General features: G+C 56.1%; 1 protein-coding gene across 2 annotated transcripts in view; it reads left to right on the forward strand.

The window, feature by feature from the left end:
• The window catches only part of LOC140716029 (PDZ domain-containing protein 4-like), a 93,609-nt gene extending 70,914 nt beyond the window's left edge, over positions 1–22,695 (forward strand). The window contains exons 5-8 of one of the 2 annotated variants that reach the window (XM_073028688.1): positions 1,146–1,208; positions 4,350–4,451; positions 6,204–6,311; positions 19,440–22,695. In XM_073028688.1, the coding sequence (XP_072884789.1) occupies positions 1,146–1,208; positions 4,350–4,451; positions 6,204–6,311; positions 19,440–20,963 (1,797 nt within the window). In that variant the 3' untranslated portion in view covers positions 20,964–22,695. The remainder of the gene's footprint in view (positions 1–1,145; positions 1,209–4,349; positions 4,452–6,203; positions 6,312–19,439) is intronic. The other variant, XM_073028689.1, reaches the window with a different exon arrangement.
• The last annotated feature ends 4,720 nt before the right edge of the window (positions 22,696–27,415 follow it).

Below are 27,415 nucleotides of genomic sequence, written 5' to 3' on the forward strand. Positions count from 1 at the left end.
GTTTGGATAGGCACGTGGAGGATGTGGATATTGTGACCGTAGGAGGGATCAGTGATTGGCTGTTTTTGATTTGCTTATTAGCTGGTGTAGCACAGCATTGTGGGCTGAATGGCCTGTTTCTGTGCTGAACTTTTCTATGCTCTAAACACCAGAGTGCACCTCCAAGGAGAAACAATTACTTACTTAGAGATACAGCTTGTTCAGCACCCTTCCTGCCCAGCAAGCTCTGCCACCCAATGACCAATTAACCTAGAGTCCGGAAACCAGGGCACACGGTCACGGGGAGCACACGGTCACGGGGAGAACACGGTCACGGGGAGAACACGGTCACGGGGAGAACACGGTCACGGGGAGCACACGGTCACGGGGAGCACACGGTCACGGGGAGAACACGGTCACGGGGAGAACACGGTCACGGGGAGCACACGGTCACGGGGAGCACACGGTCACGGGGAGAACACGGTCACGGGGAGCACACGGTCACGGGGAGAACACGGTCACGGGGAGCACACGGTCACGGGGAGCACACGGTCACGGGGAGAACACGGTCACGGGGAGCACACGGTCACGGGGAGAACACGGTCACGGGGAGAACACGGTCACGGGGAGCACACGGTCACGGGGAGAACACGGTCACGGGGAGAACACGGTCACGGGGAGCACACGGTCACGGGGAGAACACGGTCACGGGGAGCACACGGTCACGGGGAGAACACGGTCACGGGGAGCACACGGTCACGGGGAGCACACGGTCACGGGGAGAACACGGTCACGGGGAGCACACGGTCACGGGGAGCACACGGTCACGGGGAGAACACGGTCACGGGGAGCACACGGTCACGGGGAGAACACGGTCACGGGGAGCACACGGTCACGGGGAGCACACGGTCACGGGGAGAACACGGTCACGGGGAGAACACGGTCACGGGGAGCACACGGTCACGGGGAGAACACGGTCACGGGGAGCACACGGTCACGGGGAGCACACGGTCACGGGGAGAACCCGCAGGCAGCGGAGCGAATTGAAGGCATGTCACTGCCGCTCTGATATCATCACACTCGCCACGACACTACCTCACGGCCCTTCTATGAAACGCCAGTGTATCAGTCAACGAGTTTAACCACAGTTACCTGGTCACCTGCAGATTAATCCGAACGGTATCGCGGCGAAGGATGGTCGGATACGGACGGGAGATCGAATCGTTCAGGTAAGGCAATCCCTCCAGTTCACCGTACAGGTTCCAGCAGGGCCCAAGCTGGAATCCATACCACAGACTTCCTGAAGAGAAAGCACTCAAACGGCCCATCACTGTGCGTCTGACCCCGGGAGTGTGTGATGGTACACTGTGGAGGGAGATTCACTCTGTGTCTGACCCTGGGAGAGTGTGATGGGACGGTGTGGAGGGAGTTTCACTCTGTGTCTGACCCCGGGAGTGTGTGATGGGACGGTGTGGAAGGAGATTCACTCTGTGTCTGACCCCGGGAGTGTGTGATGGGACGGTGTGGAGGGAGATTCACTCTGTGTCTGACCCCGGGAGTGTGTGATGGGACGGTGTGGAAGGAGATTCACTCTGTGTCTGACCCCGGGAGTGTGTGATGGGACGGTGTGGAGGGAGATTCACTCTGTGTCTGACCCCGGGAGTGTGTGATGGGACGGTGTGGAGGGAGTTTCACTCTGTGTCTGACCCTGGGAGTGTGTGATGGGACGGTGTGGAGGGAGCTTCACTCTGTGTCTGACCCCGGGAGTGTGTGATGGGACGGTGTGGATGGAGTTTCACTCTGTGTCTGACCCCGGGAGTGTGTGATGGGACGGTGTGGATGGAGTTTCACTCTGTGTCTGACCCCGGGAGTGTGTGATGGGACAGAGTGGAGGGGGTTTCACTCTGTGTCTGACCCCGGGAGTGTGTGATGGGACGGTGTGGAGGGAGGTTCACTCTGTGTCTGACCCCGGGAGTGTGTGATGGGACGGTGTTGAGGGAGTTTCACTCTGTGTCTGACCCTGGGAGTGTGTGATGGGACGGTGTGGAGGGAGCTTCACTCTGTGTCTGACCCCGGGAGTGTGTGACGGAACGGTGTGGAGGGAGCTTCACTCTGTGTCTGACCCCGGGAGTGTGAGACGGAACGGTGTGGAGGGAGCTTCACTCTGTGTCTGACCCCGGGAGTGTGTGATGGGACAGTGTGGATGGAGTTTCACTCTGTGTCTGACCCCGGGAGTGTGTGATGGGACGGAGTGGAGGGAGATTCACTCTGTGTCTGACCCCGGGAGTGTGTGATGGGACAGAGTGGAGGGAGATTCACTCTGTGTCTGACCCTGGGAGTGTGTGATGGGACGGTGTGGAGGGAGCTTCACCCTGTGTCTGACCCCGGGAGTGTGTGATGGGACGGAGTGGAGGGAGATTCACTCTGTGTCTGACTCTGGGAGTGTGTGATGGGACAGTGTGGATGGAGTTTCACTCTGTGTCTGACCCCGGGAGTGTGTGATGGGACGGTGTGGAGGGAGCTTCACCCTGTGTCTGACCCCGGGAGTGTGTGATGGGACGGTGTGGAGGGAGCTTCACCCTGTGTCTGACCCCGGGAGTGTGTGATGGGACGGTGTGGAGGGAGATTCACTCTGTGTCTGACCCCGGGAGTGTGTGATGGGACGGTGTGGAGGGAGATTCACTCTGTGTCTGACCCCGGGAGTGTGTGATGGGACGGTGTGGAGGGAGTTTCACTCTGTGTCTGACCCCGGGAGTGTGTGATGGGACGGTGTGGAGGGAGATTCACTCTGTGTCTGACTCCGGGAGTGTGTGATGGGACGGAGTGGAGGGAGATTCACTCTGTGTCTGACCCCGGGAGTGTGTGATGGGACAGAGTGGAGGGAGATTCACTCTGTGTCTGACCCTGGGAGTGTGTGATGGGACGGTGTGGAGGGAGCTTCACCCTGTGTCTGACCCCGGGAGTGTGTGATGGGACGGAGTGGAGGGAGATTCACTCTGTGTCTGACTCTGGGAGTGTGTGATGGGACAGTGTGGATGGAGTTTCACTCTGTGTCTGACCCCGGGAGTGTGTGATGGGACGGTGTGGAGGGAGCTTCACCCTGTGTCCGACCCCGGGAGTGTGTGATGGGACGGTGTGGAGGGAGCTTCACCCTGTGTCTGACCCCGGGAGTGTGTGATGGGACGGTGTGGAGGGAGATTCACTCTGTGTCTGACCCCGGGAGTGTGTGATGGGACGGTGTGGAGGGAGATTCACTCTGTGTCTGACCCCGGGAGTGTGTGATGGGACGGTGTGGAGGGAGTTTCACTCTGTGTCTGACCCCGGGAGTGTGTGATGGGACGGTGTGGAGGGAGATTCACTCTGTGTTTGACCCCGGGAGTGTGTGATGGGACGGAGTGGAGGGAGATTCACTCTGTGTCTGACTCTGGGAGTGTGTGATGGGACAGTGTGGATGGAGTTTCACTCTGTGTCTGACCCCGGGAGTGTGTGATGGGACAGTGTGGATGGAGTTTCACTCTGTGTCTGACCCCGGGAGTGTGTGATGGGACGGTGTGGAGGGAGGTTCACTCTGTGTCTGACCATGGGAGTGTGTGATGGGACGGTGCGGAGGGAGATTCACTCCATGTCAGACCCCAGACTGTGTGATGGGACAGTGTGGAGGGAGATTCACTCTGTGTCTGACTCTGGGAGTGTGTGATGGGACAGTGTGGAAGGAGCTTCACTCTGTGTCTGACTCTGGGAGTGTGTGATGGGACAGTGTGGATGGAGTTTCACTCTGTGTCTGACCCCGGGAGTGTGTGATGGGACAGTGTGGATGGAGCTTTAGTTTATGTCTAACCTGCACCCTTGAAATATATTCTAATCTGTGGGCAGACAAATGCACTTGTCTGAGTTTTCTTGAGTTCAAATGGCATCATCATAATCGAGGAACTTAAACCCAATGAATCTTAATGACCAGGAGAGTGAGAACCATGGGACTGAAGAGTCTGACCCATTTGAAAGGTTCATTTACTATCGAAGTATGTATGGTGAACAACTCCAGGGTTCATCTTCTCCAGGTAGCCACAAAACAAAGAAAACATCAGCCACCACCCCCCCCCCCAATATCAGATCAACCCCCTCCCTCGCACAATAAAACTAACAGATCGTGTGACACAGAAATGGTAGAGGGACGAGCTTCTCACGTTCACAGTGTGTGTTCTTCCACACTAACAACAACTCACTGCTTCTTCCTGCAGTCTGTAAAACAGCCTGTCCAGTTCGGGGATCAGTAGACGGGCCATTGCTTGGCGTGAGTGAGCTGGGACCTGGAGTCTCTGCCGGGTTGGGGCGGGGGAGGATCTCACTGCTGCCCCTGTCTATTTCTGCAGATAAACGGAGTCGAGGTGCAGAACAGGGAAGAGGCGGTCGCCATCTTGACTCGGGAGGACAGTACCAACGTCTCCTTACTCCTAGCCAGGCCAGAGATAGAGGTAACTAAAATCAATCTAGTCTGCATGTTTCTATCACCCATGTGGCTATCTAAGAGTTCTTTAAATGCCCCTAATGTATCTCCGACATCCCCGATACTCTCCTCCAATTACCTTAAAATTATGTCCCCTGGTATTAGCCGTTTCTGTCGTGGGAAGAAGTCTCTGGCTATCCACTCGATCTTTGCCACTAATTGGGCTGTAACACTTCAGCAGGACTTCTCTATCAAGTCGCCTCTCATCCTCCTTCACACCAAAGAGAAAAGCCCATACTCAGTCAACCTAAGAATCTCTCTTTAATCCAGGCAGTATCCCGGTAAATCTCTAAATCTTCCACGTCCTTCCTATAACGAGGTGACCAGAACTGAACTCACTACTCTGTGGGATCTAACCAGGGTTTTATAGGTGCAACATTACCTGAACTCAGACCCCTGACTAAGGAAGACCAACACACCCTATCACCACTGTATCAACTTGCACAGCAACTTTGAGAGATCTAGAGACGTGGACCCCCAAGATCCCTCTGCTCCTCCACACTGCGGAGAATCCTGTCATTAACCGTGTACTCTGCCTGCAAAGCTGACCTTCCAAAGTGGATCACTTCACATTTTCCTGGGCTGAACTCCAGCTCTGGATCGTTTCAATGTCCATTGTAACCTCCTGCGTTATCCACAACTCCACCAGTCTGCATGTCCTCTACAAACTTATTAACCTACCATTCCAATTCCCAATCCAAGTAATTTATAAAAATCACAAAGAGCAGGGGTCCCTGTGCCACACCACTGGTCAATGATCCCCATACAGAATACAATCCATCTACAACCACCCTCTGCCTTCTGTGGGCAAGGCCATTCTGAATCCACACAGACATGTTTCCCTGGATCCCCTGTGTCCTGACTCTCTGAATGAGGAACATTATCAAATACCTGACTAAAATCACATCCACTGCTCTGCCTTCAAAATGTACATCCTCAAAATTTTCATTCAGGCTCACGAGGCACGACCTGCCTCTCACAAAGCCATGTAAACCATCCCCAATCAGACCACGGTGCTCCAAATGCTCATACATACCATTCTCTAAACTTTTCTAATAATTTGCCCACCACTGAAGTAAGACGCACATGTCAAGAAATTATGGAGTTGTTTTTGTAGATCCCTCTGTTCTACCACACTCCTCAGTTCCCTACCATTCACTCTATAAGTCCCACTATATTGATCCTCCCAAAATGCAACACACCACACGTGCGTGCATTAAGTTCCATCTGCCAATTGTCAGCCCATTTTTCCAGCTGGTCCAGGTCCTGCTGAGAGCTTTGATAGTATCTCTCACTGTCCACTCCACCCCAGTCCTGGTGCCATTGGCAAACTTGCTGATCCAGTTAACCACATTATCATCCAGGTCATTGATACAGATGACAAGCAACAACAGACCCAGCACCGATCCCTGTGGAAGTTCACTAGTCATTTCAGTCAGAGAAACAACCTTCCACAACCTTCTTCCCCAAAGCCAATGCCTAATCCAATTTATTGCCTCATCCTAAATGCCAAGCAACTAAACCTTCTTGACCAACCTCCCATGTGGGACCTTAATGAAGCCCTTGCCTTGTCTTCATCAACTTTCCTGTTAGCTTCCTCAGAAATGTCTATAAGATAGGTTCGGTATGACCTACCATGCACAAAGCTGTGTTGAGTCCCTGTCTGTCTGAATGCTTGAAAACCTTCTGCAACTTAACTTTTTCCCCTTCCCCTGCCCAGCTGGACGAGGGATGGATCGAAGAGAGGGGAGAAGCTATGGAAATTGCCAGTCGAGAGGAGGGCGAGGAGCCGCTGCCGGGTCTCGGCAATGCTGCACCAGTAAAGCACGTGAGTGCTGGGGCCGCGGTCGGGGGAAGAGGAGCACGTGGTTTAACGCTGTCAGCGAGAGCTCAGTGCGCCTGGGGTCAGGAGTCCGTCAGGTGCTTTTAAACATGTCCATGCTGGTGAGAGTGGGTAAGTTAAAATGAGTGGGAGAAGTTTATTATTAGAGTGGTGGATGTTGGAAGCTGACACAATAGAGCAGTTTGGACAGGCTGAGAATAGAGTACTACAGCACAGAAACGGGCCCTTCTGCTCGTCCACTCCATTAATCACCCTAGACCCATCGATCTGCACCTGCTCCACACCCCTCCCATCCATGTACCTATCCAAATTTCTCTTAAATGTTGAAATCAAACCCACATCCACAACTTCCTGAGTGAAAAAGCTCTCTTTCGTGTTCCCTTTAAACCTTTCACCCTTAACCCATGACCTCCAGTTGTAGTGCCACCCAACCTCAGTGAAAAAGCCTGCTTTGATTTGCTCTATCTATACCCCTCACAATTCTGTATACCTCTAACAGACCCTCCTCATTCGCCTACGCTCCAAGTCCTAATCTAATCAAACTTTCCCTATAACTCGGGTCCTCCAGTTCCGGCAACATCCTTGTAATTTTCTCTGCACCTGGGAGGGATATAGATCAAGCGAAGGCAGAAGGGATTTATTTTAACGTAGCATAACAGCTAGCTCAGATGTTGTGGGCCAGAGGGTCTGCTGGCATGCTCTCTTCATCTCCCTCGTTCCTGCAAACTTGTGGGATTAATGTAGCGATCGGTGGAAATTGGTGGTCGATGCTCAGCACAAACTGGATGGGCCAAAAGGCCTGTCTCTGTTTTGTTTGCAGCCAGGAAACTGTACCCAGTTGGCACAAGGGCCAAAAACTAGGGGGCACACAGAGGGGTGATCAAAGTCTCCGAGTCATATGCCATATGCAGCAGCAAAATTGATCTAATATCAAAACTTCTTTTTATGCCGTATATAAATGATTTAGATGATGGAGTAGATGGCTTTGTTGCCCAGTTTGCAGATGATACGAAGATTGTTGGACGGGGGAGGCAATGTTGAGGAAACAGGTAGGGTGCAGAAGGACAGATTAGGAGAATGGGCAAGAAAAGTGGCAAATGAAATACAATGTTGGAAAATGCATGGTCATGCACCTTGGTAGTAGGAATAAACGTGAGGACTGGGCAGAAAATCCATGAACCTGAGATGCAGAGGGACTTGGGAGCCCTTGTGCAGAACACCCTGAAGGTTAACTTGCAGGTTCAGTCAGTGGTGAGAAAGGCACGCCCGGGATCCTCTTCAGTTTGCGTATAAGGAGAAGGTGGGAGTGGAGGATGCTATCACGTATTTGCTGCACAAATCCCTCTCTCACCTGGATGGGGTCAGTGGTGCTGTGAGGATTACATTCCTGGACTTCTCTAGTGCCTTTAACACCATCCAACCCAAGATCTTAAGGCACAAACTAACAGAGATGGGAGTAGGCTCTCACATGGTGGATTGGATAGTGGACTACTTGACAGATAGACCTCAGTATGTGCTGTTGGGAGACTGTAGGTCTGACACGGTGGTCAGCAGCACAGGAGCGCCGCAGGGGACTGTGCTCTCTCCGGTCCTGTTCACCCTGTACACATCGGACTTCCAATATAACTTGGAGTCCTGCCATGTGCAGAAGTTCGCTGACAACAAGGCCATAGTGGGGTGTGTCAGGAATGGACAGAAGGAAGAGTATAGGAAACTGATACAGGACTTTGTGATATGGTGCAACTCAAACTACCTGCGTCTCAATATCACCAAGACCAAGGAGATGGTGGTGGACTTTAGGAGATCTAGGCCTCATATGGAGCCAGTGATCATTAATGGAGAATGTGTGGAGCAGGTTAAGACCTACAAGTATCTGGGAGTACAGTTAGACGAGAAGCTAGACTGGACTGCCAACACAGATGCCTTGTGCAGGAAGGCACAGAGTCGACTGTACTTCCATAGAAGGTTGGCGTCATTCAATGTCTGTAGTGAGATGCTGAAGATGTTCTATAGGTCAGTTGTGGAGAGCGCCCTCTTCTTTGTGGTGGCGTGTTGGGGAGGAAGCATTAAGAAGAGGGACGCCTCACGTCTTAATAAGCTGGTAAGGAAGGCGGGCTCTGTCATGGGCAAAGTACTGGAGAGTATAACATCGGTAGCAGAGCGAAGGGCGCTGAGTAGGCTACGGTCAATTATGGAAAACCCTGAACATCCTCTACATAGCACCATCCAGAGACAGAGAAGCAGTTTCAGCGACAGGTTACTGTCGATGCAATGCTCCTCAGACAGGATGAAGAGGTCAATACTCTCCAATGCCATTAGGCTTTACAATTCAACCGCCAGGAGTAAGATATGTTAAAGTGCCTGGGTTAGGACTCAATGTATTTAAGTAAACTACTTAAGAACTTTTTAAAAGCTATTATTAATGCTTTTTGAGAGGGTGATTTTAGATGCATATCATATTTTTACTGAGTTAAGTATTGTATGTAATTAGTTTTGCTACAATAAGTGTATGGGACATTGGAAAAAATGTTGAATTTCCCCATGGAGATGAATAAAGTATCTATCTATCTATCTATCTATCTATCTATCTATGTTAGCAAATACAAGAGCAGGGATGTGATGCTGAGGCTTTATAAGGCACTGGTGAGGCCTCACCTTGAGATTGTGAACAGTTTTGGTCCTTCATCTTAAAAAGATTTGCTGGCATTGGAGAGGGTCCAGAGGAGGTTCATAAGGATGATTATCATACGAGGACCAGTCTCATGGACTATAGCAACACACATAAATACTGGAGGAACTCAGCAGGTCAGGCAAGAGCAAAAGAGAAGAATTAGTTCATTCAGCCCATCAGCTGGGCTCTGCCATATCGATAAATACAATCATAAAAAATCTGCAGATACTGGAAATCCGAGCAACACACACAAAACGCTGGAGGAACTCAGGCAGCTTCTACGGAAAAGAGTACAGCCGATGTTTCGGGGTGAGACCCTTCATCAGGACTGGGAGGAAAAAAGATGAGGAGTCAGAGTTAGAAGGTGGAGGGAAGGGAAGAAGAAACACGAGGTGATAGGTGAAACCAAGAGGGGGTTAGCAGTGAAGTAAAGAGCTGGGAAGCTAGAAGGTGAAAGTGATAAAGGGCCGGAGAAGGGGAAATCCGATAGGAGAGGACAGAAGGCTATGGAGGAGAACCAGAGGGAGGTGACGGGCAGGTGTGAGAGGGTGGGGAATGTGGTGAGCAGGGGCATTACCGGAAGTTTGAGAAATTGATGAAGGCCACCCAGATAGAATACAAGGTGTTGCTCCTCCACCTGCGCATGGCCTCGTTGCAACAGTAGAGGGGGCCTTGGAACTTGTCAGAACGGGAATGGAAAGTGGAATTAAAATGGGTGGCCACTGGGAGAGCCGCTTATTCTGGCAGATGAAGCGTGGGTGCTCGGCAGAGCACAATTATGTTATAAAGATATTTGGGCAGGTACTCCGATAGGCAGGGGCCTGACAGATGAGCTGCTCGATGGAGCGGGTTGGGATTATGGAAGTGACGATGGGAGACAGACATAGGTAGACTGTAACGGTCTTTCCCCTAGAGTGTGGGAGTCCATAGTGTGGGCGTAGATTTAGTGTGAGGGGAAAAGATTTAAAACAGGGACCCAGGGGGCAACTGTTTTACACAGAGGGTGGTGGATATTTGGAACAAACTGCCAGAGTGAGTGAGGATACTTGGGAGTGTGGAGGAGCAGAGGGATCTGGGGGTATATGTCCACAGATCCCTGAAAGTTGCCTCACAGGTAGATCGGGTAGTTAAGAAAGCTTATGGAGTGTTAGCTTTCATAAGTCGAGGGACAGAGTTTAAGAGTCGTGATGTAATGATGCAGCTCTATAAAACTCTGGTTAGGCCACACTTGGAGTACTGTGTCCAGTTCTGGTTGCCTCACTATAGGAAGGATGTGGAAGCATTGGAAAGGGTACAGAGGAGATTTACCAGGATGCTGCCTGGTTTAGAGAGTATGGATTATGATCGGAGATTAAGGGAGCTAGGACTTTACTCTTTGGAGAGAAAGACAATGAGAGGAAACATGATAGAGGTGTACAAGATATTAAGAGGAATAGACAGAGTGGACAGCCAGCACCTCTTCCCCAGGGCACCACTGCTCAGTACAAGAGGACATGGCTTTAAGGTAAGGGGAGGGAAGTTCAAGGGGGATATTAGAGGAAGGTTTTTTACTCAGAGAGTGGTTGGTGCGTGGAATGCACTGCCTGAGTCAGTGGTGGAGGCAGATACACTAGTGAAGTTTAAGAGATTACTGGACAGGTATATGGAGGCATTTAAGGTGGAGGGTTATATGGGAGGCACAACATTGTGGGAGGGTTTGAGGGTCAGCACAACATTGTGGGCCGAAGGGCCTGTAATGTGCCATACTATTCTATGTTCCCTCGCAGTTGTGTTGTGTGTGAAGCCTGTTACCCCTACTGGGGGCATAGGCCACCAACAACAGCTCACCAGAGTCCTCTGTTCTGGGCCAAGTTGTTCCCAGGTGTAGACCATCTTCAAAGATCCTTCCTTTCCCAAGAATGAGGTCTCTGGAGCCTGCATTGGCGTTTCTGTAGCTCTGGGGTTGCTAGCTCCGTGTCCAGCCCTCCCCATTTTGCAGTCGGGCTTGGGATCGGATACAGTTGATCACCGTTCACCCTTAACCTATGACCTCTAGCCTCTCCAAATCAGATTGGGATCACCATCAGAATTAGGTTCCATATCACTGACATGTCATGAAATTTGTTGTTATGCGCCAGCGGTACACTGCAATACATAATAAAAACTAAGTCACAGTAGGAATTGTATGTACATATAATTATATAATTCTAAGAAGTTAAATTAAATTAGTGCAAAAAGAGAAAAAAATAAGTGGTGAGGTAGTGTTCTGGAGTTCAGGCAGGCAGAGCGGAGCGGGCTCCCAGGGGTTCCGGCAGACAGACATACAGGTCCCCAGGGTTCAGGCAGGCAGACAGACAGACAGGTCCCCAGGGTTCAGGCAGGCAGACAGGCAGACAGGTCCCCAGGGTTCAGGCAGGCAGACATACAGGTCCCCGGGGTTCAGGCAGGCAGACAGACAGACAGGTCCCCAGGGTTCAGGCAGGCAGACATACAGGTCCCCGGGGTTCAGGCAGACAGACAGACAGGTCCCCGGGGTTCAGACAGACAGACAGACAGGTCCCCAGGGTTCCGGCAGGCAGGCAGACAAGTCCCAGGGGGTTCAGGCAGGCAGACAGACAGGTCCCCGGGGTTCAGGCAGGCTGGCAGACAGGTCCCCGGGGTTCAGGCTGGCAGACAGGTCCCCGGGGTTCAGGCAGGCTGGCAGACAGGTCCCCAGGGTTCAGGCAGACAGACAGACAGACAGGTCCCCGGGGTTCAGGCAGGCTGGCAGACAGGTCCCCGGGGTTCAGGCAGGCAGACAGACAGGTCCCCGGGGTTCAGGCAGGCTGACAGACAGGTCCCCGGGGTTCAGGCAGACAGACAGGTCCCCGGGGTTCAGGCAGACAGACAGGTCTCTGGGGTTCAGGCAGACAGACAGGTCCCCGGGGTTCAGGCAGGCAGACAGACAGGTCCCCGGGGTTCAGGCAGGCTGACAGACAGGTCCCCAGGGTTCAGGCAGACAGACAGACAGGTCCCCGGGGTTCAGGCAGGCTGGCAGACAGGTCCCCGGGGGTTCAGGCAGGCTGGCAGACAGGTCCCCAGGGTTCAGGCAGACAGACAGACAGACAGGTCCCCGGGGTTCAGGCAGGCTGACAGACAGGTCCCCAGGGTTCAGGCAGACAGACAGACAGGTCCCCGGGGTTCAGGCAGGCTGGCAGACAGGTCCCCGGGGGTTCAGGCAGACAGACAGGTCCCCGGGGTTCAGACAGGCAGACGGGTCCCCGGGGTTCAGGCAGACAGACAGGTCCCCGGGGGTTCAGACAGACAGACAGACAGGTCCCCGGGGTTCAGGCAGACAGGCAGACAGGTCCCCGGGGTTCAGGCAGACAGACAGACAGACAGGTCCCCGGGGTTCAGGCAGGCTGGCAGACAGGTCCCCGGGGTTCAGGCAGGCAGACAGGTCCCCGGGGTTCAGGCAGACAGACAGACAGGTCCCCGGGGTTCAGGCAGACAGACAGACAGACAGGTCCCCGGGGTTCAGGCAGGCTGGCAGACAGGTCCCCGGGGTTCAGGCAGACAGGCAGACAGGTCCCCGGGGTTCAGGCAGACAGACAGACAGGTCCCCGGGGGTTCAGGCAGACAGGCAGACAGGTCCCCGGGGTTCAGGCAGACAGACAGACAGGTCCCCGGGGGTTCAGGCAGACAGGCAGACAGGTCCCCGGGGGTTCAGGCAGACAGGCAGACAGGTCCCCGGGGTTCAGGCAGGCTGACAGACAGGTCCCCGGGGTTCAGGCAGGCAGACAGACAGGTCCCCGGGGTTCAGGCAGGCAGACAGACAGGTCCCCGGGGTTCAGGCAGGCTGACAGACAGGTCCCCGGGGTTCAGGCAGGCAGACAGACAGGTCCCCGGGGGTTCAGGCAGACAGGCAGACGGGTCCCCGGGGTTCAGGCAGACAGGCAGACAGGTCCCCGGGGTTCAGGCAGACAGACAGACAGGTCCCCGGGGTTCAGGCAGGCTGGCAGACAGGTCCCCGGGGGTTCAGGCAGACAGGCAGACAGGTCCCCGGGGGTTCAGGCAGACAGGCAGACAGGTCCCCGGGGTTCAGGCAGGCTGACAGACAGGTCCCCGGGGGTTCAGGCAGACAGGTCCCCTGGGTTCAGGCAGACAGGCAGACAGGTCCCCGGGGTTCAGGCAGACAGGCAGACAGACAGGTCCCCGGGGTTCAGGCAGACAGGTCCCCGGGGTTCAGGCAGACAGACAGACAGACAGGTCCCCGGGGTTCAGGCAGGCTGGCAGACAGGTCCCCGGGGTTCAGGCAGGCAGACAGGTCCCCGGGGTTCAGGCAGACAGACAGACAGGTCCCCGGGGTTCAGGCAGGCTGGCAGACAGGTCCCCAGGGTTCAGGCTGGCAGACAGGTCCCCGGGGTTCAGGCAGGCTGGCAGACAGGTCCCCAGGGTTCAGGCAGACAGACAGACAGACAGGTCCCCGGGGTTCAGGCAGGCTGGCAGACAGGTCCCCGGGGTTCAGGCAGGCAGACAGGTCCCCGGGGTTCAGGCAGACAGACAGACAGGTCCCCGGGGTTCAGGCAGACAGACAGACAGACAGGTCCCCGGGGTTCAGGCAGGCTGGCAGACAGGTCCCCGGGGTTCAGGCAGACAGGCAGACAGGTCCCCGGGGTTCAGGCAGACAGACAGACAGGTCCCCGGGGGTTCAGGCAGACAGGCAGACAGGTCCCCGGGGTTCAGGCAGACAGACAGACAGGTCCCCGGGGGTTCAGGCAGACAGGCAGACAGGTCCCCGGGGGTTCAGGCAGACAGGCAGACAGGTCCCCGGGGTTCAGGCAGGCTGACAGACAGGTCCCCGGGGTTCAGGCAGGCAGACAGACAGGTCCCCGGGGTTCAGGCAGGCAGACAGACAGGTCCCCGGGGTTCAGGCAGGCTGACAGACAGGTCCCCGGGGTTCAGGCAGGCAGACAGACAGGTCCCCGGGGGTTCAGGCAGACAGGCAGACGGGTCCCCGGGGTTCAGGCAGACAGGCAGACAGGTCCCCGGGGTTCAGGCAGACAGACAGACAGGTCCCCGGGGTTCAGGCAGGCTGGCAGACAGGTCCCCGGGGGTTCAGGCAGACAGGCAGACAGGTCCCCGGGGGTTCAGGCAGACAGGCAGACAGGTCCCCGGGGTTCAGGCAGGCTGACAGACAGGTCCCCGGGGGTTCAGGCAGACAGGTCCCCTGGGTTCAGGCAGACAGGCAGACAGGTCCCCGGGGTTCAGGCAGACAGGCAGACAGACAGGTCCCCGGGGTTCAGGCAGACAGGCAGACAGGTCCCCGGGGTTCAGGCAGACAGACAGACAGACAGGTCCCCGGGGTTCAGGCAGGCTGGCAGACAGGTCCCCGGGGTTCAGGCAGGCAGACAGGTCCCCGGGGTTCAGGCAGACAGACAGACAGGTCCCCGGGGTTCAGGCAGGCTGGCAGACAGGTCCCCAGGGTTCAGGCAGACAGACAGACAGGTCCCCGGGGTTCAGGCAGGCTGACAGACAGGTCCCCGGGGTTCAGGCAGACAGGCAGACAGGTCCCCGGGGTTCAGGCAGGCTGACAGACAGGTCCCCGGGGTTCAGGCAGACAGACAGACAGTTCCCCGGGGTTCAGGCAGGCTGGCAGACAGGTCCCCGGGGGTTCAGGCAGACAGACAGGTCCCCGGGGTTCAGACAGGCAGACGGGTCCCCGGGGTTCAGGCAGACAGACAGGTCCCCGGGGGTTCAGACAGACAGACAGACAGGTCCCCGGGGTTCAGGCAGACAGGCAGACAGGTCCCCGGGGTTCAGGCAGACAGACAGACAGACAGGTCCCCGGGGTTCAGGCAGGCTGGCAGACAGGTCCCCGGGGTTCAGGCAGGCAGACAGGTCCCCGGGGTTCAGGTAGACAGACAGACAGGTCCCCGGGGGTTCAGGCAGACAGGCAGACAGGTCCCCGGGGTTCAGGCAGGCTGACAGACAGGTCCCCGGGGGTTCCGGCAGGCTGGCAGACAGGTCCCCGGGGGTTCAGGCAGACAGGCAGACGGGTCCCCGGGGTTCAGGCAGGCTGACAGACAGGTCCCCAGGGTTCAGGCAGGCAGACAGACAGGTCCCCGGGGGTTCAGGCTGGCAGACAGGTCCCCGGGGTTCAGGCAGACAGACAGACAGGTCCCCGGGGTTCCGGCAGACAGACAGACAGGTCCCCGGGGTTCAGGCAGGCAGACAGACAGGTCCCCGGGGGTTCAGGCTGGCAGACAGGTCCCCGGGGTTCAGGCAGACAGACAGACAGGTCCCCGGGGTTCCGGCAGACAGACAGACAGGTCCCCGGGGTTCCGGCAGGCAGACAGACAGGTCCCCGGGGTTCAGGCAGGCAGACAGACAGGTCCCCGGGGTTCCGGCAGACAGACAGACAGGTCCCCGGGGTTCAGGCAGGCTGACAGACAGGTCCCCGGGGGTTCAGGCTGGCAGACAGGTCCCCGGTGTTCAGGCAGGCTGGCAGACAGGTCCCCGGGGTTCCGGCAGACAGACAGACAGGTCCCCGGGGTTCAGGCAGGCAGACAGACAGGTCCCCGGGGGTTCAGGCTGGCAGACAGGTCCCCGGGGTTCAGGCAGGCTGGCAGACAGGTCACAATATGAGTGAGGTTGACGTTCTGGAGCATGTTGATATTAAGGGAGAGGAGGAGTTGGAGTTGTTAAAATTCATTAGGACGGATAAGTCCCCGGGACCTGACGGAATATTCCCCAGACTGCTCCACGAGGCGAGGGAAGAGATTGATGAGCCTCTGGCTAGGATCTTTATGTCCTTGTTGTCTACGGGAATGGTACCAGAGAATTGGAGGGAGATGAATGTTGTCCCCTTGTTCAAAAAAGGTACTAGGGATAGTCCGGGTAATTATAGACCAGTGAGCCTTACGTCTGTGGTGGGAAAACTGTTGGAAAACATTCTTAGAGATAGAATCTATGGGTATTTAGAGAATCATGGTCTGATCAGGGACAGTCAGCATAGCTTTGTGAAGGGCAGATCATGTCTAACAGCCTGATAGAGTTCTTTGAGGAGGTGACCAGGCATATAGATGAGGGTAGTGCAGTGGATGTGATCTACATGGATTTTAGTAAAGCATTTGACAAGGTTCCACACGGTATTATTCAGAACGTCAGAAGGCATGGGATTCAGGGAAGTTTGGCCAGGTGGATTCAGAATTGGCTTGCCTGCAGAAAGCAGAGGGTCGTGGTGGAGGGAGTACATTCAGATTGGAGGGTTGTGACTAGTGGTGTCCCACAAGGATCGGTTCTGGCACCTCTACTGTTCATGATTTTTATTAACAACCTGGATGTGGGGCTAGAAGGGTGGGCTGGTGTTGTAGATAGTGCTGAGGATTGTCGAAGATTGCAGAGAGACTTTGATAGGATGCAGAAGTGGCAGATGGAGTTCAACCCGGAGAAGTGTGAGGTGGTACACTTTGGAAGGACAAACTCCAGGGCAGAGTACAAAGTAAATGGCAGTGTGGAGGAGCAGAGGGATCTGGGGGTGCATGTCCACAGATCCCTGAAAGTTGCCTCACAGGTAGATAGGGTAGTTAAGAAAGCTTATGGAGTGTTAGCTTTCATAAGTCGAGGGTTAGAGTTTAAGAGTCGCGATGTAATGATGCAGCTCTATAAAACTCTAGTTAGGCCACACTTGGAGTACTGGGTCCAGTTCTGGTCACCTCACTGTAGGAAGGATGTGGAAGCATTGGAAAGGGTACAGAGGAGATTTACCAGGATGCTGCCTGGTTTAGAGAGTATGGATTATGATCAGAGATTAAGGGAGCTAGGGCTTTACTCTTTGGAGAGAAGGAGGATGAGGGGAGACATGATAGAGGTGTACAAGATATTAAGAGGAATAGACAGAGTGGACAGCCAGTGCCTCTTCCCCAGGGCACCACTGCTCAGTACAAGAGGACATGGCTTTAAGGTAAGGGGTGAAAAGTTCAAGGGGGATATTAGAGGAAGGTTTTTCACTCAGAGAGTGGTTGGTGTGTGGAATGCACTGCCTGAGTCAGTGGTGGAGGCAGATACACTAGTGAAATTTAAGAGACTACTAGACAGGTATATGGAGGAATTTAAGGTGGGGGTTTAAATGGGAGGCAGGGTTTAAGGGCCAACCACAACATTGTGGGCCGAAGGGCCTGTATTGTGCTGCATTGTTCTATATTCAATCATTCCATACAACTCAGGGAAATTTTCTCAGCACTCTGTCAGTCCTACTGATGTCTGTCCTGTAGGTAGGTGACCAGAACCGCACACAGTATTCCAAATTGGACCTCACCAATGTCTTATGCAATTTCAGCATAACATCCCAACTCCCGAACTTTCAAGGAACGTTGTTGTAACAAAAAATATTAGTTGGACTTCAGTGATCAGAATCAAGTTTAATATCCCTGGCATATGGCATGAAATTTGTTATGCAGCATAATAAAAACATGTAAATTATGGTACACGTGTGTATAAGTATCAAGAAAGGTTAAATAAGTAATACAAATACAGAAAAATAAGTAGTGAGGTAGTGTTCATGGGTTCAATGTCCATTCAGAAATCAGATGGCAGAGTGGAAGAAGCTATTCCTGAATGACTGGGCACGTGTCTTCAAGCTCCCGTATCTCCCCCCGATGGTAACAATGAGAAAAGGGCATGTCTTGGGTGGGGGGGGGGGGGGTCCTTAATGATGGATGCTGCCTTTGGGAGTATTGCTCCTTGAAGATAGCCTGGATGCTGGGGAGGCTAGTACCCATGATGGACCAGACTGAGTTTACAACTTCCTGCAGCTTTTTTTTCGATTCTGTGCACTAGCCCCTCCACGCCAGACGGTGATGCGGGCAGTCAGAATGCTCTCCATGGGGACATTTGTACATATTTGGCAGTGTCTTTGGTGACAAACCAAATCTCCTCAAACTCCCAATGAAGTACAGCCGCTGTCGTATCTGCTTTGTAACTACATCGATATGTTGGGCTCAGAATAGACTTGAAATTCCACTTTCCACTTCTGATCCCCAGTGAGGATTGGTGTGTGTTCCCTCATCTTACCCTTTCTGAAGTCCACAGTCAATTCTTTGGTCTTACTGACGTTGAGTGCAAGGTTGTTGCTACAACACCTCTCAACTCGCTGATCTATCTCATGGAAAAAGCTTGTTTTCATTTACCCTGTCAATACCCGCTCATAACTTTCACACACCTCCCATCTAATCTCCAGGGTGGAGGGGGAATCCTGGCTGGCATGGATAGGATGTGCTGAAGAATTGGCTTCCCTGCTGTATAACTTCCACATGATCCGACCTCCCCCACGGGTATGACCCAAGGGGAGATGGGTTTGGTGTGGGACGGAGGTTGGAAGTTGGAGACTGGGAGTTGGTTTGGAGAAGGAGTTAGAAGAATGATGGGGAATCTAATCGAAACCTATCGAATATAGAAAGGCTTGGATGGAGTGGACATGGAGAGGGTATTTCCTATAATGAGTCAGTCCATTTACAACAGAGTTGAGGAGGAATTTCTTCAGCCAGAGGGTGGAGAATCTGTGGAATTCATTGTCACAGGCAGCTGTGGAGGAAAAGTAATTGAGTGGACGTTGATAGGTTCTTGGTTAGTTAGGCTTTCGAAAGTTATGAGGAAAACAAGGTGGAGAAGGATATTAAATCAGCCATGATTTGACATCAGAGCAAACTGGATAAGCTGGAAAACCTAATTCTGCTCTCATAGGGGATGGGGGGGTTAGAGATTGGAGATGGAAGTTGTGGGCTGAGCATGGGAGTGGGACAGTGGAGATGTCTGTAGTGAATTCTGCTCTCATAGGGGATGGGGGGGTTAGAGATTGGAGATGGAAGTTGTGGGCTGAGCATGGGAGTGGGACAGTGGAGATGTCTGTAGTGAATTCTGCTCTCATAGGGGATGGGGGGTTAGAGATCGGAGATGGAAGTTGTGGGCTGAGCAGGGGAGTGGGACAGTGGAGATGTCTGTAGTGAATTCTGCTCTCATAGGGGATGGGGGGGTTAGAGATCGGAGATGGAAGTTGTGGGCTGAGCAGGGGAGTGGGACAGTGGAGATGTCTGTAGTGAATTCTGCTCTCATAGGGGATGGGGGGGTTAGAGATCGGAGATGGAAGTTGTGGGCTGAGCAGGGGAGTGGGACAGTGGAGATGTCTGTAGTGAATTCTGCTCTCATAGGGGATGGGGGGGTTAGAGATCGGAGATGGAAGTTGTGGGCTGAGCAGGGGAGTGGGACAGTGGAGATGTCTGTAGTGAATTCTGCTCTCATAGGGGATGGGGGGGTTAGAGATCGGAGATGGAAGTTGTGGGCTGAGCAGGGGAGTGGGACAGTGGGCCATCAGAGGGAGTTGGTGCGCGAACGAAGGCTGTACTCTGGAGTTTTGGCGCACCAGCGGAGGGATGGAAGCGGGGGTGCCTCTGTGGGCAGAGTTGACGGCTTGACCCTCTTTGCAGAAGGAAGTCGATGAGGAAGAGGAGGAGGAGGAAGAGGAGGAGGACGAGGACGAGGACGACGAGGGGAAGGGCTCGGCCGACGCCGGCAACGTGCTGAGCAACAGCCAGGAGCTGGACAGCGGTGTGGGCCGGACGGACGAGAGCACCCGCAACGACGAGAGCTCGGAGCACGACATCCTGGCGGACGAGCAGGCGATCACCATCACCACCACCGCGGGCAGCGGCACGCCGGGCGGCGGGCGGAGGTCGCGCACAGCCAAGGGCGATGGTCAGACCGGCCGCCGGCGGGGCGACCTACACCTCGGCACCGAGTCGCTGCCGGGCCTGACCGAGGAGGAGTGCCTTCGGTACCGGGAGCTGCTGGAGCTGCGATGCCACCTGGAGAACGGCAACGCCGCCGCTCTCTGCTACCGGGCCGCCGGCCGGGCGCTGGACGTCAACCGCAACGAGGGGGTGGGCCGGCTGGCGGCCACGCTGCAGGAAGAACTGGGGCACCTGGAGTTTAAGTGCCGCAACGTGCTGCGGGCGCAGAAGATGCAGCAGTTACGGGAGCGGTGTATGAAGGCGTGGCTGGCCGGCGAGGCCTCGCCCTTCGACGGCGGCGGGGGCGGCGGAGAGCCGCTGCGGAGGGGCGGCCTGTGCGATATCACCGAGCTGCCCGAGCGCTCGGACCGCGACAGCACCAGCGCCTACAACACGGGCGAGAGCTGCCGCAGCACGCCGCTCTTGGCCGAGCCGGTCCTGCTGCCCCCCGCTGTCACCGCCGCTGCCCCGGACAGCCCGTGGCGCCGCCTCGGGGCCGGCACCAACCTCAACCTGGAGCCGCCGGCCGGCCTGGCTAGCCCTCCCCGCTTCAGGAGCCTGCCCCGGCACCAGGAGAGGTCGGGCCGGAAAGGCGCCAAGGCGACGGGCGAGGGCAGCCCCTACCTGTCTCGCTGCCGACATCGCTCGCCGGTCACCGGCGACCGCTACCGCAGCTGCGTCCAGTTGACCGGGCCCGGGCCCGCCCCCGAGGCTCTGCTCGCTGCAGCCCCGGCGGCGGGCGGCACCCCCCGGCTCCCGTCCGAAGGCCGGAGCGAGTGGAGGGTGAAGGTGAGGAGCGATGGCTCCCGGTACGTGGCCAAGCGGCCGGTGCGGGACAAGCTGCTGAAAGCCCGGGCGCTGAAGATACGCGAGGAGCGCAGCGGAATGACCACGGACGACGACGCCGTGAGCGAGATGAAGATGGGCCGCTACTGGAGCAAGGAGGAGCGCAAGCAGCACCTGGCCCGGGCCCGCGAGCAGCGGCGGCGCCGCGAGTTCATGATGCAGAGCCGGCTGGACTGCCTACGGGAGCAGCAGGCCGGCGAGGCGGCCCGCGGCGACCTCAGCATCCTCGCCCTGAGTCACAAGAAGACGATGCGGCGCCGGAACCGCAGGATCTTGGATAACTGGATGACCATCCAGGAGATGCTGGCCCATGGCGCCCGGACCGCCGACGGCAAGCGAGTCTACAACCCGCTCCTCTCGGTCACCACCGTTTGAGTGGGGGTGGTAGAGAAGCTTCACGCCCGGCTGTTCCGGCGGGGGTTGTGGTTCGCACCGGGACCGAGGACTTCAGGGGGGAGGGGTAGGTTGCGATGTGGGCCGAACCCGGGACGTTGCCTCGCTGTCTATCCATCGGGGTTCACGGGGGAAGGGAGTTCAGCTTCCCCTCAATCGTGTCGTACAGGCGGGAGATCTCTCACAGGCACGCACACTCTCTCACGTACACACTTACTCTCACTCTCTCCCTCAGGCGCTCTCTCTCTCACTCTCTCTCTCACTATCGCACTCTTTCAAACACACACACTCACTCTGTCAAGCACTTTCTCACACCATCTCTCTCACTCTCACACACTCACATGCTCTCTCACACGCTCTTCACAACTTTCCCTCTCCCACACACACACACTCACGCATAATCTCTCATACTCTTACAGTCTCTCTGAGACTGTATCTCTCTATCAAGTGTCTTTTCTTTGGTTTGCTCTCTCTCTCTCTTTCACTCTGTCGCTCTCTCTCAGTCTCACACTCTCAGCCTCTCTCTACGCCTCACACACAACAACCCTTCCCTCGGGAGTGGTGAGCAGGGATCAATAGATCTATATTACATAGAACAGGATAGGCTGTTCAGCCCACAATGTTGTGCCAAACTTTTAACCCACCAACACTTCCTTGCCGCACAGACGTCCATTTTTTAATCATCCATGTGCCTATCTGAGAGTCTCCTAATTACCCCCATATCTCTGCCTCAACCACCCCCCTTGTTTCACACACACACACCACTCTCTATGTCAAAAAAAAACCTACCTCTGACATCTCAGCCTGAAACATCAACTGTTGATTCCCCTCCATAGATGCTGCCTGACCTGCTGAGTGCCTCCAGCAGTTTGTCAATTTGTGTGTGTGTGTGTGTGTTGCTCTGGATTTCTAGCATCAGCAGAATGTCCATTCCTCTCAACACCGTAAAGTGATGCCCCCCACCCTCGTTTCGGCCATGTCTGCCCTGGATGGAGGGAGTTTCTGGAAGTGCACTCTGTTGCAGGTTTGGGGAAGGGGAGGGAGTTCAAGTGCGATGTGAGAAGCAGAGGCCCAGTAGATGCCTGGAATAGGTTATCAGAAGTACCAGCAGAATCAAGCCACTTGATGGAGTTTTTAAATGGACCTGTGAATATGAAAGGATTGGATTCACAAGCAGAGGACATTCAGTATAAATTTGGCTTTGAGATTCGGCGCGATGCTATGGGCTGACTGCGTGTATATTGTACACAAGATCGTTCGGCCGGCCCCACTCCAGCCTGCTAGACAGGAGCAGTAGGTCACTCTGACCTTCTCCATCTTGCTGTGGGGAAACAGGGAAACCCTGCCGCACTCTTAACCTATTGCATGAATGGTGGGGTGGGGGGGGGGAGCATTCCGCCCCATGCTGCCTGCCTGCCTGCCTGCCCTACCCTTTCTACCCAGCTCGCCCTGGTGGTCCACGATTTTGTTAAATGGCCGGCTTTGAGACCTGACTTTGGAGTGGCACAACCAGGTAAAATTCCTGCTGTTCCAACCCCTAAACCCTGTAATGGTGGAGGACAACAGAGAGTCTGCATTCTCACTGTGACCTGTGGTGGCCCTGGGACAGACAGCAGGGCATTGGGAATGGCACAGGGACTATGCATTACTGAATGGGGGACAGTGGAGACTGACTCTGAGACAGTGGGGGAGGGGGAGGGGAGACTGACAGGGAGGCGCAGGAGATTGACTTTGGGGGAGGGGGAACACAGGAGATTGACTTTGGGGGAGGGGGAACACAGAAGATTGACTTTGGGGGAGGGGGAACACAGGAGATTGACTTTGGGGGAGGGGAGCGCAGGAGATTGACTTTGGGGGAGGGAGGAACACAGGAGATTGACTTTGGGGGATGGGGAGGACCACAGGAGATTGACTTTGGGGGAGGGGGAACACAGGAGATTGACTTTGGGGGAGGGGGGAACACAGGAGATTGACTTTGGGGGAGGGGGAACACAGGAGATTGACTTTGGGGGAGGGGAGCGCAGGAGATTGACTTTGGGGGAGGGGGAACACAGGAGATTGACTTTGGGGCGGGGTTGGCCAATGTAACTTTGGGACGAAGTGGTGAAGGAGATTGACTTTGGGGTGGGGGGTGTCATAGGAGACCGTATTTAGGATGGATGGCATAGGAAATAGTCTTTGGGATGGGGGGTGCAGAAGAGACTGACTTTGGGACAGTGGGATATTGGATAGTGTGGGTGAGACTGTTTGATTTTAGGGATGGTTAACTGGCCCCAATCCATTGGAACCTTGATTCCAGAGTCCGGTGATGTCTCCAGTCGCCTGTTTTTGGAGTTGGCACTGTCGGTCGGTTTGGAGAAAGCAGCAGACAGCTTTGCCCGGAGCAAGCGGCTTCCGAGATTGGTGCCTCATTGCAGGAGGCTGGCTCTTCCCCCGCGACCTGTCAATGCCGCCACACCCCAGGATCTCTTCCCCCGTGTGACCTGCCAATGCCGCCACACCCCAGGATCTCTTCCCCCGTGTGACCTGCCAATGCCGCCACACCCCAGGATCTCTTCCCCCGTGTGACCTGCCAATGCCGCCACACCCCAGGATCTCTTCCCCCGTGTGACCTGCCAATGCCGCCACACCCCGGGATCTCTTCCCCCGTGTGACCTGCCAATGCCGCCACACCCCGGGATCTCTTCCCCCGTGTGACCTGCCAATGCCGCCACACCCCGGGATCTCTTCCCCCGTGTGACCTGCCAATGCCGCCACACCCCGGGATCTCTTCCCCCGTGACCTGCCAATGCCGCCACACCCCGGGATCTCTTCCCCCGTGTGACCTGCCAATGCCGCCACACCCCGGGATCTCTTCCCCCGTGTGACCTGCCAATGCCGCCACACCCCGGGATCTCTTCCCCCGTGTGACCTGCCAATGCCGCCACACCCCGGGATCTCTTCCCCCGTGTGACCTGCCAATGCCGCCACACCCCGGGATCTCTTCCCCCATGACCTGCCAATGCCGCCACACCCCGGGATCTCTTCCCCCGTGACCTGCCAATGCCGCCACACCCCGGGATCTCTTCCCCCGTGTGACCTGCCAATGCCGCCACACCCCGGGATCTCTTCCCCCGTGTGACCTGCCAATGCCGCCACACCCCGGGATCTCTTCCCCCGTGTGACCTGCCAATGCCGCCACACCCCGGGACCTCTTCCCCCGTGTGACCTGCCAATGCCGCCACACCCCGGGATCTCTTCCCCCGTGTGACCTGCCAATGCCGCCACACCCCGGGATCTCTTCCCCCGTGTGACCTGCCAATGCCGCCACACCCCGGGATCTCTTCCCCCGTGTGACCTGCCAATGCCGCTACACCCCGGGACCTCTTCCCCCGTGTGACCTGCCAATGCCGCTACACCCCGGGACCTCTTCCCCCGTGTGACCTGCCAATGCCGCCACACCCCGGGATCTCTTCCCCCATGACCTGCCAATGCCGCCACACCCCGGGATCTCTTCCCCCATGACCTGCCAATGCCGCCACACCCCGGGATCTCTTCCCCCATGACCTGCCAATGCCGCCACACCCCGGGATCTCTTCCCCCGTGTGACCTGCCAATGCCGCCACACCCCGGGATCTCTTCCCCCGTGTGACCTGCCAATGCCGCCACACCCCGGGATCTCTTCCCCCATGACCTGCCAATGCCGCCACACCCCGGGATCTCTTCCCCCGTGTGACCTGCCAATGCCGCCACACCCCGGGATCTCTTCCCCCATGACCTGCCAATGCCGCCACACCCCGGGATCTCTTCCCCCGTGTGACCTGCCAATGCCGCCACACCCCGGGATCTCTTCCCCCGTGTGACCTGCCAATGCCGCCACACCCCGGGATCTCTTCCCCCGTGTGACCTGCCAATGCCGCCACACCCCGGGATCTCTTCCCCCGTGTGACCTGCCAATGCCGCCACACCCCGGGATCTCTTCCCCCGTGTGACCTGCCAATGCCGCCACACCCCGGGATCTCTTCCCCCGTGTGACCTGCCAATGCCGCCACACCCCGGGATCTCTTCCCCCATGACCTGCCAATGCCGCCACACCCCGGGATCTCTTCCCCCGTGTGACCTGCCAATGCCGCCACACCCCGGGATCTCTTCCCCCGTGACCTGCCAATGCCGCCACACCCCGGGATCTCTTCCCCCGTGTGACCTGCCAATGCCGCCACACCCCGGGATCTCTTCCCCCGTGTGACCTGCCAATGCCGCCACACCCCGGGATCTCTTCCCCCGTGTGACCTGCCAATGCCGCCACACCCCGGGATCTCTTCCCCCGTGTGACCTGCCAATGCCGCCACACCCCGGGACCTCTGCTCCCCCCCCAGGAGTCCTACTGCCGCGGCCCCGAAGGAAGGTGCTTCCCTCAGCCTTGGCCAGACCAGGCCGGTACCGAGGCACAGGCGGTAGGGTTAATGGCCCCCACCCTGGAGCACTCGGATCCCAGGTGGAACCTGTCCCCCTCCCTGAAAGACTTCATTCACAGGGGTGTACTAAATTATGAGGGTGTAGACAGGGTAACTGCAAGCAGGCTGAGGTTGGGTGAGACTAGGTTAAGGGTGAAAGGTGAAATATTTAAGGGAACCTGGGAGGTGGAACTTCTCCGCTCAGAGGGAGGGGAGAGTGTGGAACGAGCTTCACTCAGAGGGAGGTGAGAGTGTGGAACGAGCTTCACTCAGAGGGTGGGGAGAGTGTGGAACGAGCTTCACTCGGAGGGTGGTGTGAGAGTGGAACGAGCTTCACTCGGAGGGAGGGGAGAGTGTGGAACGAGCTTCACTTGGAGGGAGGTGAGAGTGTGGAACGAGCTTCACTCAGAGGGAGGGGAGAGTGTGGAACGAGCTTCACTCGGAGGGAGGGGAGAGTGTGGAACGAGCTTCACTCAGAGGGAGGTGAGAGTGTGGAACGAGCTTCACTCAGAAGGAGGGGAGAGTGTGGAACGAGCTTCACTCAGAGAGAGGGGAGAGTGTGGAACAAACTGCCAGTGGGAGTGGCGGGTGCAGGTTCCATTGCATCATTTCAGAGAAATTTGGATATGTACGTTGATGGGAGGGCCATGGTCCAACTGCAGGTTGATGGGACTAGGGAGATTAACAGTTTGGCATGGAGTAGATGGACTGTTTCTCAGATTCAGTGTCTATGACTAAATGACGAGACCCTGCTGGGAATTGACCGGCCCTGGGGATATTGGGCCCCAGGCCAAAAACTCTTCTCTCTCCGTCTACCTGCCCTGACATTGTCTGGCACCTTTCCAGTCGTGAAGAAGGGCAAATTCCTCTCGCCGCCTGACCGCAGAGCTTCTCTGTGGGTGTCGTTCTGGATTTCCGGATCTGCAGAATCTCTGTGGCATCCCTTGAACAGTCTGCTCAGCCTAAATCATCCGATGACCCCTGCCCGTCCCCTCCGCCTACAGCGCTGCTCTCCCTGAGCCGCAGGGTTTTCAGGTGGGGGCTGATTCCGACTCCATCCGAGCCAGGTGGGAAAGCTGAGCAATTCTGGGATTAAACAGTTTATTTCGGATATTAACAAACACCAGGGATTCCGGAAATCCAGAATGAAGAGGTGGGGGGTGGGGGAGGAAGGCTTAGCTGGAAAGGGATACACAAAGCCAGGTGGGTGGGAAAGGTAAAGGGCTGGAGAAGAGAGGCTGTGATCGGAGAGGAGAGTGGACTAGAGGAGGTAATAGAGGGGTGAGAAGAAGAGGTAAGAGCCCAGAGTGAGGAAGAGAGGGAAGAAATGTTACCGGGAGGAGAAATCGACGTTCATGCCATCCGGTTGGAGGGAATGTGACGTGTTGGCCCTCCGCCCTGAGGATGGCCTCATCCTGGCAGATGAGGAGCCCAAGGACCGGCACGTCTGCCTGAGTGGGGGTAGGAATTAAAGTGGCTGCTGGCCGACGGAGTGACGGTTCATCAATATGCACCAGAGAAGGGATTCCGGCACCCTTGCCCGGGCTTTTCAATGCACCCTGAGACGGGCATCGGCCCAAGGAATGTTCGGGAAACGGCCAGCCCCTCAGCTCCCAGCCAGTCAGTGTGTCTCTTGCCACCGGACCGTCTCTTTCTCTCCCCGCGGGGGCTGTCTGACCTGCCGGGCGCCTCCAGCATTTTCTTCCCCCCCCCCCCCCAAACACTCCCTTTTACCTCGCCTACGTTACAGGGGCCAGTGGATTTCCCGTCCCAGCGTCTTACCCCCGGTAACCCAGTACAACAGCGCTCGGCTCGGTCAGATGTGATCCCGTCGCTTCTGTCACTTTGCCCTACCAACTCCTCACAGACTGCAGGAAGTCAGCCCGGCTCGCTGGTACTGTAAAGCGTTACGCTACCATGCTGTCCATTACGGAACCTCAGTGACTAACACGGGCGTCTTTGGAGTGTGTGTTTGGGGGTGGCAGTGCACCGGGAGGAAAT

Source organism: Hemitrygon akajei, chromosome 24 (assembly GCF_048418815.1).
Source record: "Hemitrygon akajei chromosome 24, sHemAka1.3, whole genome shotgun sequence".
Lineage (NCBI taxonomy): Eukaryota > Metazoa > Chordata > Chondrichthyes > Myliobatiformes > Dasyatidae > Hemitrygon > Hemitrygon akajei.